Source organism: Aotus nancymaae, unplaced genomic scaffold (genome assembly GCF_030222135.1).
Source record: "Aotus nancymaae isolate 86718 unplaced genomic scaffold, 86718_ANA_hifiasm-v0.15.2.pri h1tg000097l, whole genome shotgun sequence".
Taxonomy (NCBI): domain Eukaryota; kingdom Metazoa; phylum Chordata; class Mammalia; order Primates; family Aotidae; genus Aotus; species Aotus nancymaae.
The window spans coordinates 1,480,657-1,499,313 of record NW_026988512.1 but is presented as its reverse complement, the minus strand read 5'-3'; the positions used below and the strand labels follow the sequence as shown (position 1 = coordinate 1,499,313).

The following is an 18,657-nucleotide window of genomic DNA, read 5'->3' as shown; positions in this document are numbered from 1 at the left end:
CATTTCTCGTATGACCTTGCTTCAAAGTTTAACATCTTATCAAATATGTCTATCTCTACAAGTGCTTAGGATGCACTGATGTTACCGCTTTGCTTTTCCTGGTCACTGCTGTACAAATTAGCTAGGGGTTGAAGCTACATAATTTTGATTAAGTGGGCTGCCTAAAGCCTGGCCACGACCTGAATTCCAAGGTCACCATGGGTGTTGTGAGAGCTTCCTGCGTAATTCACATCTGGCAGTGGCAGGCGGTTCTTGCCCTTCCTTTCCTCCTCTGCTCTGCTGTGACCTGAGGTGTGAAGGGGAGGCTGGGTGGCCCTACCCTGTGCCCCTTCCAACCCCTAGACGCCCTCCACTTCTTCCCTTCAATGCTGTGCACACCTCAGGGCTGGGAAGGGGCCTGAGCCCCCACTGGGACCTGCAGAACGCACCATTTGACTAACATGCCCTTCCCGCCTCTCTGCTCTTTACAGAATGGGTTGAATGGCTTGCATCTGGCCTCTAAGGAAGGCCATGTGAAAATGGTGGTTGAACTTCTGCACAAAGAAATCATTCTAGAAACAACAACCAAGGTATGTCTCACAGGGAATGGGGAGCTTTGCATGGAAAATTCAAGTTTGTGAGTCCTTCTTTAGAAACCATTCCTTCATGAGAGACCCCAGGCTTGCGTCTGAATTTCTCTTATCCTTCCAAGCATGTTCTAGTTCTCTGAATCCCTGAAGCCACCTGAAACACACCCTGTGTCCAGAAAGACTCAGTGGACCTTTATCCTCATCACTAGGTTACGTGTCTAAAAACAGAGCCCTTTCCTGGTGGCTTCGTGCTTTCTCAGGGTCCTTGACTCTAACTTAGTATTCGAGGGCTCTGGAAGTGCCAGGCAGGTGCCTGGAGTCGAATCCCGGCAGACATACTGCAAACACTGCTACCCGGGACGAGTTACTCCACCACTGTGAAGCCTCAGCTTCTTCGTCTATAAAATGGAGATTATAATACTCAGTGGCAGGGTTGGTATGAAAATTGACGGCATACATAAGTGCCTGGATGTATTTATTGGACGGATGTAGTTACTGCTTATTGGATGTACGTATCGATTATTGGATGTATTGATTGATTATTGATTCCTATAGCAAGGAATCAATAAATACTAGTGACTGTGTTGTTACTGAGGGTTGTAGAAAAGAATCCAGATCTCTTTCATTTCTCCTTCTCCTGCAAGTCTTCCTTGTCCGGCCACAAACCAATTTCCTCTCCTCACTAATGACCTGGAGGCGTTTGGCGTTTGGAGTGACGTCAGGCATCCACAGTGATGTATTTCACTCCATTTCAGTAGATTATAAACACCAGTGACTCAACTTCTGAAATCCCGGAGTCATGAAATTGATACATCTATAGATTGCAAAATAACTTTTATTTCTTACGTGACATGCATCTTATGACATGCATCTTATTTATCAAAGAGGATGCAGCCAGCAATTAGAAATAAAACGAACCAGGCCTCACGCCTGTAATCCCAGCACTTTGGGAGGCCAAGGCAGGTGGATCACTTGAGGTCAGGAGTTTGAGACCAGCCTGGCCAACATGGCGAAACTTCGTCTCTACTAAAACTACAAAATTCAGCTGGGTGTGGTGGCTGGCACCTGTAATCCCAGCTATTCTGGAGACTGAGGCAGGAGAATTGCTTGAACCCAGGAGGCAGAGGTTGCAGTAAGTCCAGATTGCACCACTGCACTCCAGCCTGGGTGACAGAATGAGACTCTATCTTTAATTAATTAATTAATTAATTAAAACGAGGCCAGGTGTGGTGACTCATGCCTGTAATCCCAGCACTTTGGGAGGCCAAGGCGGGTGGATCACCTGGGGTCAGAAGTTCGAGACCAGCCTGGCCAACATGGTGAAACCCCATCTCTACTAAAAATACAAAAATTAGCCAGGCGTGGTGGTATAGGTCTATAATCCCAGCTACTCGGGAGGCTGAGGAAGGAGAATCCCTTGAACCCAGTAGGTAGAGGTTACAGTGAGCCGAGATTGCACCACTGCACTCCAGCCTGGGTGACAGAGACAGAATCCCTCTCAAAAATAAATAAATACAATACAATAAAATAAAGCGAAACAAAAAACCATCTCCATTTGCTAACTCAAGTATTGCTGTTTTCTCTTCTCTTACCTCCTCTGTTCCTTTCCCATGTTTTTCTTCTGGAGTTCCTTAACCCAGACTCTAATTTTCCATTTGCTGTTTATTACATGTGGTCTCACACACAGCCTCAATTTCAGTTCCATGCAGCAAACAGTTTGCCGCCTTTCAAGCAGAGAACATAGAAGAACAATATGTAGAGAACAGTTATAATTTATGGTTATGAAGTGAACTACCAAAATATTATGAAGGTAGAATCATCTCTTGAGGTAAAATTCTGTAATTTTCATGTCATTTCCTGAATGTGAAAAGATCTTATTGCACTTATGGGTAAAATAAACTGAGTTGCTCTTTCTGACTGGTTATGGGGTATTTTCTTCCCAAACTCCACGACAAATTCCGATTGTTCCCACCCTGCTTCTTGTGTGGACGAAGGGTGCGATTCTTTTCTCTGCACACTCCCACGTATCTGGCTGTGAGCTGCGCGCCACCTGACCTGGCCCGTGTGTGCTGGAGTGTCCCCAAGTGCTGCGGAAAGACGAGGCTTCAGTGCTTTGACTGTTTCCGAATTTCCTCCCCAGGTTGTGATTTTGCAAGTGAACACTTGGTGTGTCTTTTTTATTTTTAGAAATTTTCTAAGCCAACATGACTTTGGAATGCCATCCAGAGAGAGGAGGGGGAGAAGGTGGAACTGAAACCTTGGGCTGGGGAAGAGTCACCACAGATTGGGGACTGTGATGGGCCTCCCAGGCAGGAGGAAGATGAGAAAAAAGAAACGAGTGAGACGTAAAAACCAATGTAGACTCCTAAAATGTACAAACGCATTCTCTCCCCATCCCGCTATCTCCAGCTCCTAGAGACTGGAGCTCAGCACCTCAGCTGTTAACGAACAGAGACGGCTTTCATCTCTACTGGAGGAAAGCTTGCCCTCTCACTCGGGGCCCCTCCTCCCCTTCCTCTTGCATTCACTCAGCACCCAGGCAGCCATCCTCCCTGCTCTGAGCTCCGTGAGCCCCTGAAAATAGAGAAGTTGGGTGTTTGTGGAGCAAAATATAGCTAAGCAATTTTTCCCTCTCCTTTGAGGCCGTGTTCTTTCATGTTGAGGGAGGGGCAGAGAAAATAGAGGCCCACAAGTCCTTTTTCCTGTGACTCTCACGACTTGGGCCAGGGGTCTTCTTGAGCCTCGTAATGTGTGTATGTAGATAGGGGAAAGGAGGTCCACTTCCAGAATTTTCCCTGTGTTCTTATTCCTCACTTATGCTGCCCTTGGCCCACAGGCCCAAACCAAGATCCGTAGCCAGGGTTCCACTGCTGATGAGTGCCCCAAACAGAGGGGCCTTCCCCTCCTCCTGGTGTAAGGAACGCTCTCATATAATTGGATTTCAGGCAGGAAGGGTCGGATGGAAAGAAACATTTGATGTGAGCCTCTTGGTGTCTCTGAGGCGTCTGTGTCTCCATGCTGGCCCAGGCCTGCTTCGCTCATGCCCAGAAGCGTGTGGCCAGTGAACGAATGGGCTCGGGATGCCTCCTTCTTTTCCATGGGAGCCCAGAAGATGCCACTTGGAGCTCAACATCCTGGTGTCTAGAAAAGTTTCTGGTGCCAGCAGCCCTGCTCCACTGGGCACAGCAGGTGCCAAGCCTCTCAATGGAAGCTCTTTGGACTTCTATGAAAAATTATTAATGAGCTTCCAGACTTCCATATCTGGCATTTATTCTTCAACGGATACTTGAGGAAGAACCTTTTTCTTCATCAAATAGAACTTGAGGAGAAGTCAAAAAGACAACTTCGGGAGGCAACAGACGGACCTGCCTGCCTTTGCCCCCCGCTGCGCCTCCCCCTCCCCCTCCTCCTCCCAGGCTTTAAGGCTTTTTATGGCTTTTTTTTTTTTAGACAGAGAGACTGGGTTTCACTATGTTTCCCAGGCTGGTCTTGAACTCATGGACTCAAGCAGTCCTCCCGCCTTGGCCTCCCAAAGTGCCAGGATTACAAATGCGAGCCGCTGAGCCGAGCCCCAAGCTTTATGCTTGAATTACCAGGCAGAGTACAAGAAACAGACCTGAGCTGCTCCCAGCCCCCAGGGCGTCCTCGTGGGGCTGCCACCCCCACCCAGGGAAGCTGCATCAGCGCAGCTCGGGGGCCACATGGCTGGGGAAGCTTTTCCTCCAGGCGACAGGTGCCGCCGGGCGAGGACAGAGTTTGAAGTCCCTGCTTGTCAGTTCTTAAGTTTCTTTAAATGGATCAGTTAGTGATTATGTAGTTTAGTAAAAAGAACTACATACTGTTTAAACTCTAAAAGTGAGGTCGTTTGAGATATCTGCTCCTTAAGTAGTGCAGGGACAGATGGGTCTGACCGTGGTCCCGTTTTCTCCACTCGCCCTATTTGACAGAAGCGTGCCCACCTCCATCCCCGAATCCCTGAATGGGGGCACAGGTTCAGGGCACCAGGGTAGTCTACTCCCAGAGGCAGTGCTGACATTCTGGTCCAGGACCCCCAGGGACTGGCAGGAGCCTGGCTGGAAGGCTGTGGATATCCCGGGAACAGATGGAGGCTGCCGGTCCTATCTGTGAATTGTTGTTAAATATCCAAGAAGAATTCAGTCAAGAAAACCTGAGAACATTAAACTCATGTTCTCAGGCCGGGCGCAGTGGCCCAGAGCTCCGAGAGGCTGAGACGGGAGACCAGCCTGGGCAACAAAGCGAGAGGCCATCTCTACAAAAAATTTAAAAACTAGCCAGGTGTGGTGGCACATACCTTAGTCCCACCTACTTGGGAGGCTGAGGTGGGAGGATCACCTGAGCGCAGGAGTGGGAGGCTGGAGTGTTATATGATGGCGCCACTGCACTCCAGTCTGGGTGTCAGAGTGAGATCCCCAATTCTAAAAAAACAAACAAACAAAAACTCACTTTCTCGAAACCTGCCTTATTTCTCATTCTCTGCTATTGGTTTCTATCTTTTACAAAGTTTAAAACAATTACGTGCCTTGTTTTCTTCCGGTGTTAATTCTCTCCAGCCTTTCTCTCCCCTCCAACTTGGTGACCCCTTACTCGTTACATTTTGTTACTAGTATGTTGAATATTCTTTGTGTTTTCCTCGGCCAGATTGTATTCCATTTATTTCCCCCCATTTATTTTCTGACTTTTCTTCTCTTCCCTACATACATTATAGAACTGGTCTTACCTTTCCTTTTCTGTCTGATACTTTCCTCGCTCTCCTGCCTCCCATCTCTTTGTCCCCTCTGCCGTAGCTTGTGGTCTGTGGGTGTCCCTGTGATGGTGTCAGAGGTGTGGGCCTGAGGGACCTGCTGGCCTTTCCCGGTGCTCCCAGGCCCCTCGGTGGGCTGTGTGGCCTTGCAGTGTTGCAGGCTGAGTGGAGCTGCAGGTCTGCGGAAGACCAGCTTGCGATGAGCCTTCCAGCGTGTGTCCCGAGGGACGCCGATGTGCTGTCCACTGGGAACAGATGACACACCCACAAAGCAGATTAGGTGTTCGGAAGTTGTGTGTGTTGGCAGGGGGTGTATTTTTCTTTTATTTTGAGACAGAATCTTGCTCTGTCATCAGGCTGGAGTACAGTGGCGCAATCGCCGCTCACCGCAACCTCCGCCTCCCAGGCTCAAGCAGTTCTCCTGCCTCAGCCTCCTGAGTAGCTGGGAATACAGGCATGCGCCACCACACCCAGCTAATTTTTGTATTTTTTAGTAGAGACGGGGTTTCACCATGTTGGCCAGGATGGTCTCGATCTTTTGACCTCATGAGCCGCCTGCCGTGGCCTGCCAAAGTGCTGGGATTGCAGGCGTGAGCCACCATGCCCGGCCCAGAATTATTTTTCTTTTATACATTTTTTTATGTTTAATTATTATGGGTACATAATTTAAAAAAGAGTTCCTTTGACATGGCTGCACTCTGCTTCAACTGCACCTCTCAGTGTCACCTGCCCCTTCCTGCTGCACTCCCATCACACCAGCCAATGCTGGAAGTCTTCTTTTTAAATGTTTTTCTTTTTACGGATTTAGGGGATATGAGTGCAGCTTTGTTCCATGGATACATTTCATAGTGGCGAAGCCTGGGCCGTTAGTGTGGCCATCACCCAAATATTGGGCATCGCACCCAAAGGATGATTTCTCATCCCCCCACCCTCCGAGTCTTCAGTGCCTGTTACTCCACCCTCTGTACGTCCACGTGCGCGCATTATGTAGCTCACACTTACGAGTGAGAACATGCAGATTTGACTTTCTGTTTCTGAGTTGCTTCATGTGAGACACTGGCCTTCACTTCCATCCGAGTCGCTACAGAAGACCTGATTTCCTTCTTTTTATGGCTCTTGCCGCCATTATTCTTCGTAGAGAACAGGCAGATTTTCCTCCTTGTACTTTCAGCACGATGTCAGGATGTGTGAGGGGTCAGGCACACATATGTGTCCTTTGTACCCTTTGGCCACAAAGAAAGCCCCCAGGTCCCACAAGCAGCGCCTGTCCACAGACCTTTGCTGGCCCCGGAGCAGGCCCCGTGGGAAACCGCATCTGTTTCCTTCCCCTGTGTGTTTCAGAAGGGGAACACGGCCCTGCACATCGCGGCCCTAGCCGGGCAGGACGAGGTGGTCCGGGAGCTGGTCAACTATGGAGCTAACGTCAACGCCCAGTCGCAGGTAATGGTCTCTGGTCTGCACTAGAGGATGTTGTCTTTCCACACGTGGTTCCTCTTTCCTGCTCCGTCGGGGGTCCGTTGGCGGCCGTGTTAACACACACGCATGGGGCAGGGCCTAGATTTCTCAGCAGTGTGTCTCGGAGCAGCGGTGAAGCCATCCTTAGACTGCATGTCTAAGCATGGAGGGGATGAGTTGTTATGGACCTAAGCCGAATCATATGTCCAGTTATGGCTCAGGTGGGGAGAGAAGCTGGGGACTGGGGGAATGAGGCGCGGGGCACAGCACTGATGAAATCGATGAGGAGTATGTGAGCTGAAGAGACTGGCTTACGGTGCTGAGGGGAGGCACGGACCCTGAGGCCTTTTGTAATAATCCCAGGACGCCAGTCACCGTGACAATGAGTTTCCTTAGCGGGGGTCAGGTGGGAGGAAATGGGATGAAGAGAGCGCTGTCCTCCAGATAAGAGGACATTGTGTTGGCGTCGGCCTCTCACATTGTGGGTAGATGCTGATGATGTCCTCTCTTGGTTTACAGAAAGGTTTTACACCCCTGTACATGGCAGCACAAGAGAACCACTTGGAAGTGGTTAAGTTTTTACTGGAAAATGGAGCCAACCAGAATGTAGCCACGGAAGTAAGTACCTTGGAAAAATATCATCACCACTGGAAGTCTCCTGGGTGTACCACCCAGCTTCAAGTGACACCTTCCCGGGAAGTGGTTGAGGTGCATCCACACCCAGGACGTCGAGATGGATGACCATCAGCTCGCTGCACTAACTCTGAGTACTGTCGGGTTCTGCAAGGGAGTGATGACAAACCATGGGTTCTGAGGAAGGCCCAGACATGTACCAAAGAAATGATGTCACACTTAAGGGCGTCATTCCCGCTATGACCAACACTTGTGACCGGAGGGAGCAGGCAAAGTCGTGTGTGTACGGCTGGCAAGTTTGCACTGGGCCGTAATGACAAAGGCTGTTGCCACAAAACCACCGTCCTCCCTTGGACAAGTCCCCTTAGCTGTGCTCCTGAGTCTTGTCGTTGATGAAATGATGAAATCGGACTAGGTAGAGCCAAGGAGTCTCTTGACTCTTAACTTTGGAGGGTTCAATGACATGACTTTGCTATCATTCTGTTTCATCAGTTCACTGGGTCCTGTGCCCCTTAGTATGTCCACAACTGAGGGAATTAATAATAGTAGCTCATGCCCAAGCACAGTGGCTCATGCCTATAATCCCACTGCTTTGGGAGACCCAGGTGGGAGGACCAGTTGAGGCCAAGAATTTGAGATCCTGTCTCTACAGAAAAAGAAAATTAGCTGGGTGTGGTGGTGTGTGCCTTACTCCTATCTACTTGGGAGGCTGAGGTGGGAGGATCACTTGAGCCCAAGAAGTCAAGGCTACAGTAGGCCGTGATTGCACCGGCGCACTCCAGCTTGAGTGACAGGCGAGACCCTGTTTCAAAAATAAAATAATAATAATAATAGTAGTAGCTCAAATTGCAATCTCAGGGCCCGGTGTGGACTCTGGCCTTTGGTCGGTGTTCATAATTTCTGCCTTGTCAAGGCACTATCCTGGCACCAGCAGATGGGGTGAGAAGAGCAAGCAAAGAATCAGAAGGAGCAGTCAGAAGTTTCTTAAAACAGTCAAACTGGAAACAAATTATAAAGGAAAACTAAATGAATGCTAAAGAAAAATGCGGCAGGCTCTGTGAGATCGCAGAGAAAGAAAGTGGAGGCAGAAGGGCTTTCAGGGAGGTGGCATTGAGGATGAACTTGGCGATGAAGAGGGCTTTGGTGGAGGGAGGTCCCTCAGGCTGGGGCTGCTGCATGAGCCCGAGGGGCGAGGGTGTGTCCCGTGTGACAGCGTCAGCCAGTCAGAGCAAAGTGTTTTCCTCCTCTGGCCAGGACGGCTTCACGCCTCTGGCGGTGGCCCTGCAGCAGGGCCACGAGAACGTGGTCGCGCACCTCATCAACTACGGCACCAAGGGGAAGGTGCGCCTCCCGGCCCTGCACATCGCGGCCCGCAACGACGACACGCGCACGGCGGCGGTGCTGTTGCAGAACGACCCCAACCCCGACGTGCTTTCCAAGGTGAGGGCGAGGCGGAGGGAGGAGCCCTGGGCCGCGGACGCCCACGGGTTCAGGGGACACGGTGCACACCCAGCGACTGCCCACGCAGGAGCCGCGAGCTGTGCGCACGGGGTGCCCCCACCTCAGGACACAAAGGGGCCCCTGCACAGCCCTGATCTAAATCCCTGGCGGATGCCCGGATACGTGCTCTTGGCGAGCAGGGTTGGGGGTGTTTCCTGTTGCTCCAGGTCATCTGGCAATGTGTCCAGGCGGGCAGGGCGGGTCACCCTGGAACTCCAGAGGCGGCCTTCCTGACGTGCCCTCATCTCTCCCCTCTGGCTGCGCCGTGGTGGAGGCGGGAGGCGTGCGTGGCCGGGGTGTGGAGAAAGGAGGTCTGTGGCCCTGCACGGTCATCTGAGCGCGCTCTCCGGTGTTTGGAGGCACGGCTGATCTGCTGTCTGTAGGCGGAGGCTGCTGGTTCTCTTTTAGTGGAAATAGATTTGCTGGCGTTATTCACAGTCTCCTCCTGCACACCCCCTCCCCTCTTCCACCCGCCCAAAGCCACTGGGTTTTGTCTGGAAAACAGCTGGGTGGGGTTAGGCATGGCTTGAGGTTCTGGAATAGAATGATGACAAAAGACGGAGGCTGAGGCAGGAGGATAATTTGAGCCCAGGAGTTGGAGACCAGCCTGGACAACATAGTGAGACCCCATCCCTAAAATAAAAAAATTAAAATTAGCTGGGCATGATGGTGTTCGCCTGTAGTCTCAGCTATTGGAGACGCTGAGGTGGGAAGCTTGCTTGAGCCCAGGAGGTCGAGGCTGCAGTGAGCTGTTATCACACCACACTGCACTCCGGCCTGGGTGACACAGTGAGACCCTGTCTTAAAACAAAACAAACAAAGACCATGGCCCCATCATACTTTCATTCATGAATGAAAATTTCTGCTGGTGATCACTCTGACAAACGGACCCACAGAGTGTGAGGTTAGCATATAATTCGGGTCACTCAGAGCAGACACCCAGCTTTTGAATACACCGTGCCACAGAGCCTCTCTTGAACCCCAGCAAATATTCCCACCCATCAAAATCTCCTTTGTCTGTAAGGTCCTGTCACCCCACCGATGTTTCCGGCATCCCAGGGCTGATTCTGAGGTAGAAGTAAATCACATATGACACCTTTCTCCCCCTCTGTTGTGCCCCAGACGGGATTCACGCCCCTGCACATCGCAGCCCACTACGAGAACCTCAATGTGGCCCAGTTGCTCCTCAACAGGGGAGCCAGCGTCAATTTCACACCACAGGTAACTCTGGGGCAGGTGAGCCCTCACTGTCTTCACTGGGGCCTGGAGCTGGCAGGTGCTCCTGCCTCTGCCTTGGCACCATGGGTTTCATCCCAGCTGCAGAAGTGCCTGTGGGTCAAACAGCCCCGCTGTCTGGTCGGGCTCCTTGCTAGCAGGTTTCTGATCATCCACCCACCAGTTTCTTCGCTTTGTCTAACTGTGTTTGCCCATCCTAGAAGTGGGAAACCTGGCGGGCGGAGAGTGATTTGCAAATAACTGACGTTCCTGCAGTCTGTTATGTTGACGCTGGGAGGCGTGGGCTCTGTTGATGGGGTGGGATGACCCATCCTGTTGGCAGGTCCTTACAGGTTTTGAAATGTCTTAGGCCAGAAGTGCCCTGACAGTGCCGTTGCAGGGCTGGAGGCTGGGGGTTGGGGACACAGGGAGCTGGTGCACAGCAGCTGCATTCCAGGGAAGGATGGCTCGCCCTGACTGTCCTGCTTCCTCCCTTCAGAATGGCATCACGCCACTGCACATCGCCTCCCGCAGGGGCAACGTGATCATGGTGCGGCTGCTGCTGGATCGGGGGGCCCAGATAGAAACCAAGACCAAGGTGGGTGCCTGCAGGCTCCGCTGCTAGGCAACGGGAGGGAGTTCCCCCCTCACGAGCCTCACCCAGAGCAGCGGGCTCTCGGTGACCTAGTTAGGGATGCACCACCGTCCTCTCGGAGCCGCCTGCAGCAATATTCCGGGCAGTGCTGCGTGCAGCGGGAAGCGATAGTAAAACCGTGCTGAGGTCGAGCTGGTGCTTAAGGAAACGCCAGCACTCGCGTGGGCTGGGATGATGCCATAGTCAGTCTTCTCTCCAAACGGCCTCTGATAGCTCCCTTTTGGGCTTTCTGTTTTTGACTCTGTCTTTTAAAGGACGAATTGACACCTCTCCACTGTGCAGCTCGAAATGGGCACGTGCGAATCTCAGAGATCCTGCTGGACCACGGGGCACCAATCCAAGCCAAAACCAAGGTGTGTGCTTCCTTCCTGTGAGGAGCGTTTTTTAGGCAGGGCTCCAGGTCCAACAGACCTGGCATCAAATCCTATTTCTGTAAAGCAGAGATGCTAAAACACATGAGATAGCACCTTTGACATTTATTACAAGGCCTGACACAGGAGGCACTCAGTATAGCTCTAATTCCTAACGAGATCAGGGTCAGCAAACTTTTTATCTAAAGGACCAGGTATCAGACAGTTTTAGGCTTTGCGGACCATAGTCGCTGTTGCAATGATTCAACACTGCCAACGTAGCAGAAAAGCAGCCACAGGCAATATGCAAACCAGGGGCCACGTTCCAATAAAACTTTATTGACAAATACAGGTGGCAGGGCAGATTTGATACACAGGTTGTGTAGTTTGCCTACTACTACTCTAGATCAATCCCCATGTCTCTTTTCCTAGCTCCAGAAAAGACAGGCAGTAAGTACTCTGAGAAGTCTTCAGAGCCTGGGCCAGACTGGAGCAAAGTTAAAAAGAAAAGGACACAGTTTTTCTCAGGCTCCATTACAGGCCAGAGAAAATGCCCGTCACGTGGTTCTAACGTGAGGACTTGAGTCTTCCCGGGGCAAAAGCGGTCGGCCACATAGTGCTGCCTGAGCCTGCTCCAGGTCCTTGTCCCGTGAATTGATCTGTGTTCAAGCAGAGCGACGCAGAAGCCGAGTCCACTCACGGCTACGCAGGGGGTTTCCCATGAGCAGTTCTGTCGTAAAATGACGGCTTAGTCTACACAGTCAGTGAAAGCTGATTTATTCCCGACACATCATCACATTCTGTCCTGTAGAGCTGTCATCAGTTTGGGTCATGATTCATAGTCACCACCCCGGCTCTTGCGCATGTGTGCGCTGTTGCGTGAGGGTGTCCTCTACTAAAGCAGTTGATTTCTCATTTAACCCTCCATCCTCGGCTGATTTGCTGTGTGACTTAGAGCATGTCTTGCCCTCTCTGTGTTTCAGTTTCCTCATCTGGAGAGCCCCCACCTTCTCTCTCCTAGGATTGTTGGGACGACCATGTGAGACAATGTCTTCAAAAGCATATCTAAAAGTAAACATCCTCAGCTAAGCAAAAATTGAATTGCTACTATCAGTTAGATTATTAGGTCAGAAAATTCCCAACATTTTTCCAGGAGTGCTGTATTTAAACATAATACATGGCCAGAAGTTAAGATTTTTTTTTTTTAATTATCCAAATCATTAGAATGGGACTTTTTAAAAAGAATGCTTACGAAAATTCTTTGCTGAGAATGTGTGACTTTTCAATTGGGAACCACAGTATGACCACTCTGAAATGAAAGTGTAACTAACTTAGTTCGGTCCACCCTAACAAAGAACCACACGCTGAGTGGCTTAAACAACAGAAACTTACTGTCTCACAGTTTCAGAGGCTGGAGGGTCGAGATCAAGGTGTCAGCAGGGTTGGTTCTTTTCTCTTTTTCTTTTTTTTTTTGAGATGGAATCTTGCTCTGTCACCCAGGCTGGAGTGCCGTGGTGTGTCTCCACTCAGTGCCACCTCCCCTGCCACCTCCCCCTCCCAGGTTCAGTCAATTCTCATGCCTCAGCCTCCTGAGTAGCTGGGATTGCAGGGGCATGCCACCACGCATGGCTAATTTTTGTATTTTTTGTAGAGACAGGGATTCACCATGTTGGCCAGGCTGGTCTGGAACTCCTGGTCTCAAGTGATCCGCCTGTCTTGGCCTCCCAAAGTGCTGGGATTGCAGATGTGAGCTACAGTTCCTGGCCGGGGTTGGTTTCTTCTGAGGCTGTGAGGGAGCGTCTATTCCAGGTCTCTCCTCAAGGTTCTTATGGTTTGAGCACAATCTTTGCTGTTCTTGGCTTATAGAAGCATCACACTGACCTCTGCCTTCATCTTCACGTGGCATTTCCCCACTGCGCGTGTGTCCAAACCTCCCTGGTTCTAAGGATGCCAGTCATAGATTAGAGCTCACACTAATGACCTCATGTTAGCTCATTACATCTGCAAAGGCCCAAGTCACGGTCTGAGGTCCTGGGGGTTAGGAGTGCAGTGTGTGAATTTTGTGGAACGTAATTCAGCCTGTAACACTAACATCAGCTGGCATGGAACCTGATTTGAGGCTTCTTTGATGAAAATCCTCTCATTTCCACTTTTCTAAAAGCTGAAGTCCCAGGTCCTGAGCTCCTAGCCTTTCAAGGCGCAGCTCCAACCTCCTCTCCAGCCCGGCTCCATGCGTGCACACCTGGCCCCGCCTACTGAACTGCATGGAGGCCCCTGGTTCCCCTAGGGTCGGTGCCGCTGTGATGTTGCACATGCTGCTCCCTTCACTGGGATGTTCTTTCCCTTGGGTCCTCCTGGTGAACTTCCATTCAGCTCCTTTCAAGTTCTAGCTCAGGCCTCATCCCCTCCCTCCCAGTGTCCCTTGTTCATCAGGAACACCATCCATCTGTGCACACCTCTGTGCTTTGATCATCTTTCATCCCGCGTCGGACCACTGAAGACAACACCATATCTGTCTACAGGCTTCCTTGGGCCAGGGGTTATGTCTGTTCTGTTCTTGTTTCCCCAGAGCCTAACCCATACCAGGTGCACGTTAATCACCTGATAATTATGTGTTGAATTAATGTCTGAATGAATGAATGAGTCTCTTCTCTTTAATGTTTTTTTAAATGAATTGCTGTTTGAGAAACAAGTGTCCTTAACAGAATTTTCCTTAACTGAAACAGAATTTGATAGGGGCAAGGAACAGATGGATTTACATCCAAGTTCTATTTTATCATTCATTCATTCATTCATTCATTCAAAATCACATAATTTAAGGGGCACGATGTGTGTTACATGCATGTACTGGGCACTGTGGGGCATTTAAGAGAAATATTAGGCTCATTCACTGATCATAAGAGGTGTATAAGTAAGAGAAAAGATACACTCCCCTGAAAAGTTAACTCTGAATATAATTGGGAAAATATAAGAATAAGATCTGGGCGCATGGCACAGATAAGGAAAGCCCACAGGCGTCTAGGGTGGTCAGGGAAGGCTTTCTGGAAGCGGTGGGTCTGCTGGAGATGGCTTTGAAGGTTTGGCCAGGTGGAAAGGAGGATGTCTGTGGTCAGAGGCCAGCAGGAGCCTGGAGGCCAGGGTGAGCCAAGCTCCCTCCGGAGCCTGGTGGAAACATCGTGTAGGGAAGAAGTAGGGAGTGACATTGGAATCATCCTGAACCTCCATGCTCGGTCCCCAGAATGCTTTGTGATTGTTTGTGTTTTCCTCTTTACCCAGAATGGCCTGTCCCCAATTCACATGGCGGCTCAGGGAGACCACCTTGACTGTGTCCGACTCCTGTTGCAATACGACGCAGAGATAGATGACATCACCCTGGACCATCTGACCCCACTCCATGTGGCTGCCCACTGCGGACACCACAGGGTGGCCAAGGTCCTTCTGGATAAAGGGGCCAAACCCAACTCCAGAGCCCTGGTGAGTGGGGGGCTGCTGCAGACGGTGCGGAGGGGCAGGGCAGGCTGGGGGCAGGACCTGGTGAGTGGGGGGCTGCTGCGGAAGGTGCAGAGGGGCAGGGCAGGCTGGGGGCAGGACCTGGTGAGTGGGGGGCTACTGCAGACGGTGCGGAGGGGCAGGGCAGGCTGGGGGCAGGACCTGGTGAGTGGGGGGCTGCTGCAGATGGTGCGGAGGGGCGGGGCAGGCTGGGGGCAGGACCTGTTGAGTGGGGGGCTGCTGCGGAAGGTGCGGAGGGGCAGGGCAGGCTGGGGGCAGGACCTGGTGAGTGGGGGGCTGCTGCAGATGGTGCGGAGGGGCGGGGCAGGCTGGGGGCAGGATCTGGGGAGTGGGGGGCTGCTGCGGAAGGTGCGGAGGGGCGGGGCAGGCTGGGGGCAGGACCTGTTGAGTGGGGGGCTGCTGCAGATGGTGCGGAGGGGCAGGGCAGGCTGGGGGCAGGACCTGGGGAGTGGGGGGCTGCTGCGGAAGGTGCGGAGGGGCGGGGCAGGCTGGGGGCAGGACCTGTTGAGTGGGGGGCTGCTGCAGATGGTGCGGAGGGGCAGGGCAGGCTGGGGGCAGGACCTGGTGAGTGGGGGGCTGCTGCAGATGGTGCGGAGGGGCGGGGCAGGCTGGGGGCAGGACCTCGTGAGTGGGGGGCTGCTGCAGATGGTGCGGAGGGGCGGGGCAGGCTGGGGGCAGGACCTGGTGAGTGGGGGGCTGCTGCAGATGGTGCGGAGGGGCGGGGCAGGCTGGGGGCAGGACCTCGTGAGTGGGGGGCTGCTGCAGATGGTGCGGAGGGGCAGGGCAGGCTGGGGGCAGGACCTGGTGAGTGGGGGGCTGCTTCGGAAGGTGCGGAGGGGCAGGGCAGGCTGGGGGCAGGACCTGGTGAGTGGGGGGCTGCTGCAGATGGTGCGGAGGGGCAGGGCAGGCTGGGGGCAGGACCTGGTGAGTGGGGGGCTGCTGCGGAAGGTGCGGAGGGGCAGGGCAGGCTGGGGGCAGGACCTGGTGAGTGGGGGGCTGCTGCAGATGGTGCGGAGGGGCAGGGCAGGCTGGGGGCAGGACCTGGTGAGTGGGGGGCTGCTGCGGAAGGTGCGGAGGGGCAGGGCAGGCTGGGGGCAGGACCAGAGAGGCATGGCAGGGCCTGTGGAAAGGGCTGCAGGTGCCCGGAGCTCCCTGGATCCGAGGCCTGAGCAGTAGGGTGTGACAGCACAGGCCACTGGGAGCCTGGTATGCACCCCTCCTACTCCCTCCACTCCACACCCAGCTGGGTATCAATCCCTGCCCCTGGTGACCAGGCCAAGGTCAGGGGTGAGTTTGGGCCCAGGAGACTGGACTCAGGAAGCATCATGCGTGAATAGGTATGTGGGCTTGGGGCGCCTCTCCAGTGGAGCCAGGCCCGGAGCTGAGTGATTCCTTAGAGGCTGCGTGGCTTTCTGAGCTGCTTTGGGGATGAGTGAGATGACTGGAGCCGAGCATCCTTCGTCCACAGAGGGGCTTACAGTTCTCATGGCACTCTTACAGAGGGAACTCGGGCCCAGAGCAAATCCCTCCTGTGTTTCCTCTGCCTCCTTCCCAGGCCAGGGTCTCCCAGGGAGGACCAGGGATCCAGTAGCGCTGCAGCTTTGCACTAAGCATGCCCGTGACCACATCTCCCCTCTGCCCCTTCCCAGGGTAGCAGAACTGAGGGGCAGGATACCCTTCAGGGACGGCAGAGGATGGCTCATTCATTCATTCATTCACTCACTCGCTCAAAAAAACTTCTACTGAGACGTGCCCGCAGGCCACATACCATTGTAGGGGAGCTGAGATTTCCCGACCTCAGGACTATTAACATTTGGGGTCAATATTTGTGGTCCTGTGTGTTGTAGGATATTTAGCAGCATCCCTGGCCTCTACCCACTAGGCATTCATAGCTCTCCTTCCCTAATTGACAATAAAAAATGTCCCCAGACATCGCCACATGTTTCGGGAGTGAGGTGCAAAGGATACCACCACCACCTCCTCCCATGCTTGAGAACCGCCACCTTAAGTGGGTAAAGCATGGAAAAAACCAGATGAAAACAGACACACATTTCTGCCCTTCGGAGTTTACATTCAGAGTACATCACACTTTAGAGCAGAAATCCATTTCACTAAAGATGATCAGTGGTTTCAGGGAAGAGGGAACATGATTTGCTTCACAAAAGTTCTCTTTTATTGTAAATTTACCCTTGGGGGCTTTAAACAGCAGGCTTTTTTAGTGCATCCAAAAATGTGAATAAATTTTTTAAAGAGGTTTATAAACAACATGTTCGGGAGCATACCTAGTGCATAGAGTGACAGCCACCTGTCTTACATGATTTGCATTAATTGACATTACAAGACTGATCAATTGGCATTCATTCATTGATTGGTCTGTGGGCCTCTGCTGGTGGCCTGGGCAGCAGCTACCTTTTGGAACAGCAAGGTGGTCTTCTGGGCATTCCCTGGGCCCACGTGTAAGCTCCTGCTTGTCTGTCTCCCTTTGTGTGGGCTGCAGAATGGCTTTACCCCCTTACACATCGCCTGCAAGAAGAACCACGTCCGTGTCATGGAGTTGCTGCTGAAGACGGGAGCCTCGATTGACGCAGTCACTGAGGTAGGACAGGCTGCAGAGGAGCCTGGGGGCCAGGCCCGTGGTCTCCCCCAACCCACCTTCTCCAGGAGCCGCTCTTTGTAGCTTTGTGTGACTGCAGGGGTATGTGTGTATGCGAGTCTGGACTGCTCGAAGGAATGAATCAGGGGTGACTAAGACATGAGTCAAGTCTCATGGAGCTTTCCAAGATCAGACACAATTTTTGCAAGTTGTAAGAGTGGGCACGAGTTGCCCCACAGTAATTTTTTCTCCAACCATTTTCTTGGAAGCAAACCCACCTCATTTAGCTCCCTTTTCTTGGAAAACCATTTGTGAAAGCGTTAGATGCCGTTAGGTTCTTTCTTCTTCGGGGAAGCGGGAAGACTCCGCTTATCTCACTCCGCCCTTGTCTGTTCCAGTCTGGCCTGACGCCTCTCCACGTGGCCTCCTTCATGGGGCACCTTCCCATCGTGAAGAACCTCCTGCAGCGGGGGGCATCACCCAACGTCTCCAACGTGGTAAGTAAGCCCTTGGGCAGGCAGGGGCTTGCTCGTCTAGACCAAAGGCCCAGAGGGCAGCTTTCGCTAGTGCTCCCAGGCCTCCCCTCTGTGAACAGAGCTACAATTCCCAGAATAGCCAACGTTCAGACTGGGGGAGGACATCCCCGTGTACTGACACTTTCCAGATTAAATTTCTCACACATCCATAAACCTTGGAGGCTTTGTTTTGGACAATAATTTTGGAACATCTATAAGTGTTCACTGAGAATACATTTACATTTTTGAATATTCATTAGCTCTGGGGTTTACTTTTCAGTATACCTAGAATACACAGGCACATGCTTGCACTCACATACACGCATGCACCTGCATGCGTGTGCACACACATGTACATACATGCATGCATGTGCACACATGCATACACACCAGGCTAAAGAGCTGAGTGCTGGCGCAACTCCACCTCTTGGACCAACACCCGCCCAGCCACTCCAGGCTGCACTTCCTAGCTCTGTCAGTGTCATTTTGGATAGCAGACATGTACGAATAGTTCTATAATTTTGTTATTTTATAGAAAGTGGAGACCCCGCTACATATGGCAGCCAGAGCCGGGCACACGGAAGTGGCCAAATATTTACTCCAGAACAAAGCCAAAGTCAATGCCAAGGCCAAGGTGAGTGGTGAAGGCAGGAAGGGAAGGGCTTCAGATGTGAGCAGTTCCAGCCCTGCAGAGAGCCCGTCCTCATTCCAGGCGCGGCCGCACTGCCGTGGCCCGGGGATCACTTCTCACTCCTGATCAGGTTGCTCTGAGCGCTCGGATTCTGCTTTGCAGGGGGTTTGAGAAGACCAGGGATATTTTTGCGTGAGAGCCACGTGTCTTTAAAATAAGGAAAGTCCAAGGTGTGTGGCTGGCCCGAGTATGTCCTGGGCTAATGATGA

General features: G+C 52.2%; 1 protein-coding gene across 2 annotated transcripts in view; it reads left to right on the top strand.

Moving 5' to 3' along the window:
• ANK1 (ankyrin 1) overlaps positions 1–18,657 on the top strand; it is a 244,079-nt gene that overhangs the window by 160,844 nt on the left and 64,578 nt on the right. For both annotated transcript variants that reach the window (XM_064370007.1, XM_064370006.1), the window contains exons 3-13: positions 471–569; positions 6,673–6,771; positions 7,306–7,404; positions 8,674–8,859; positions 10,042–10,140; positions 10,634–10,732; positions 11,044–11,142; positions 14,416–14,613; positions 17,147–17,245; positions 17,641–17,739; positions 18,293–18,391. In XM_064370007.1, coding sequence (XP_064226077.1) covers positions 471–569; positions 6,673–6,771; positions 7,306–7,404; positions 8,674–8,859; positions 10,042–10,140; positions 10,634–10,732; positions 11,044–11,142; positions 14,416–14,613; positions 17,147–17,245; positions 17,641–17,739; positions 18,293–18,391 — 1,275 coding nt within the window. The remainder of the gene's footprint in view (positions 1–470; positions 570–6,672; positions 6,772–7,305; positions 7,405–8,673; positions 8,860–10,041; positions 10,141–10,633; positions 10,733–11,043; positions 11,143–14,415; positions 14,614–17,146; positions 17,246–17,640; positions 17,740–18,292; positions 18,392–18,657) is intronic.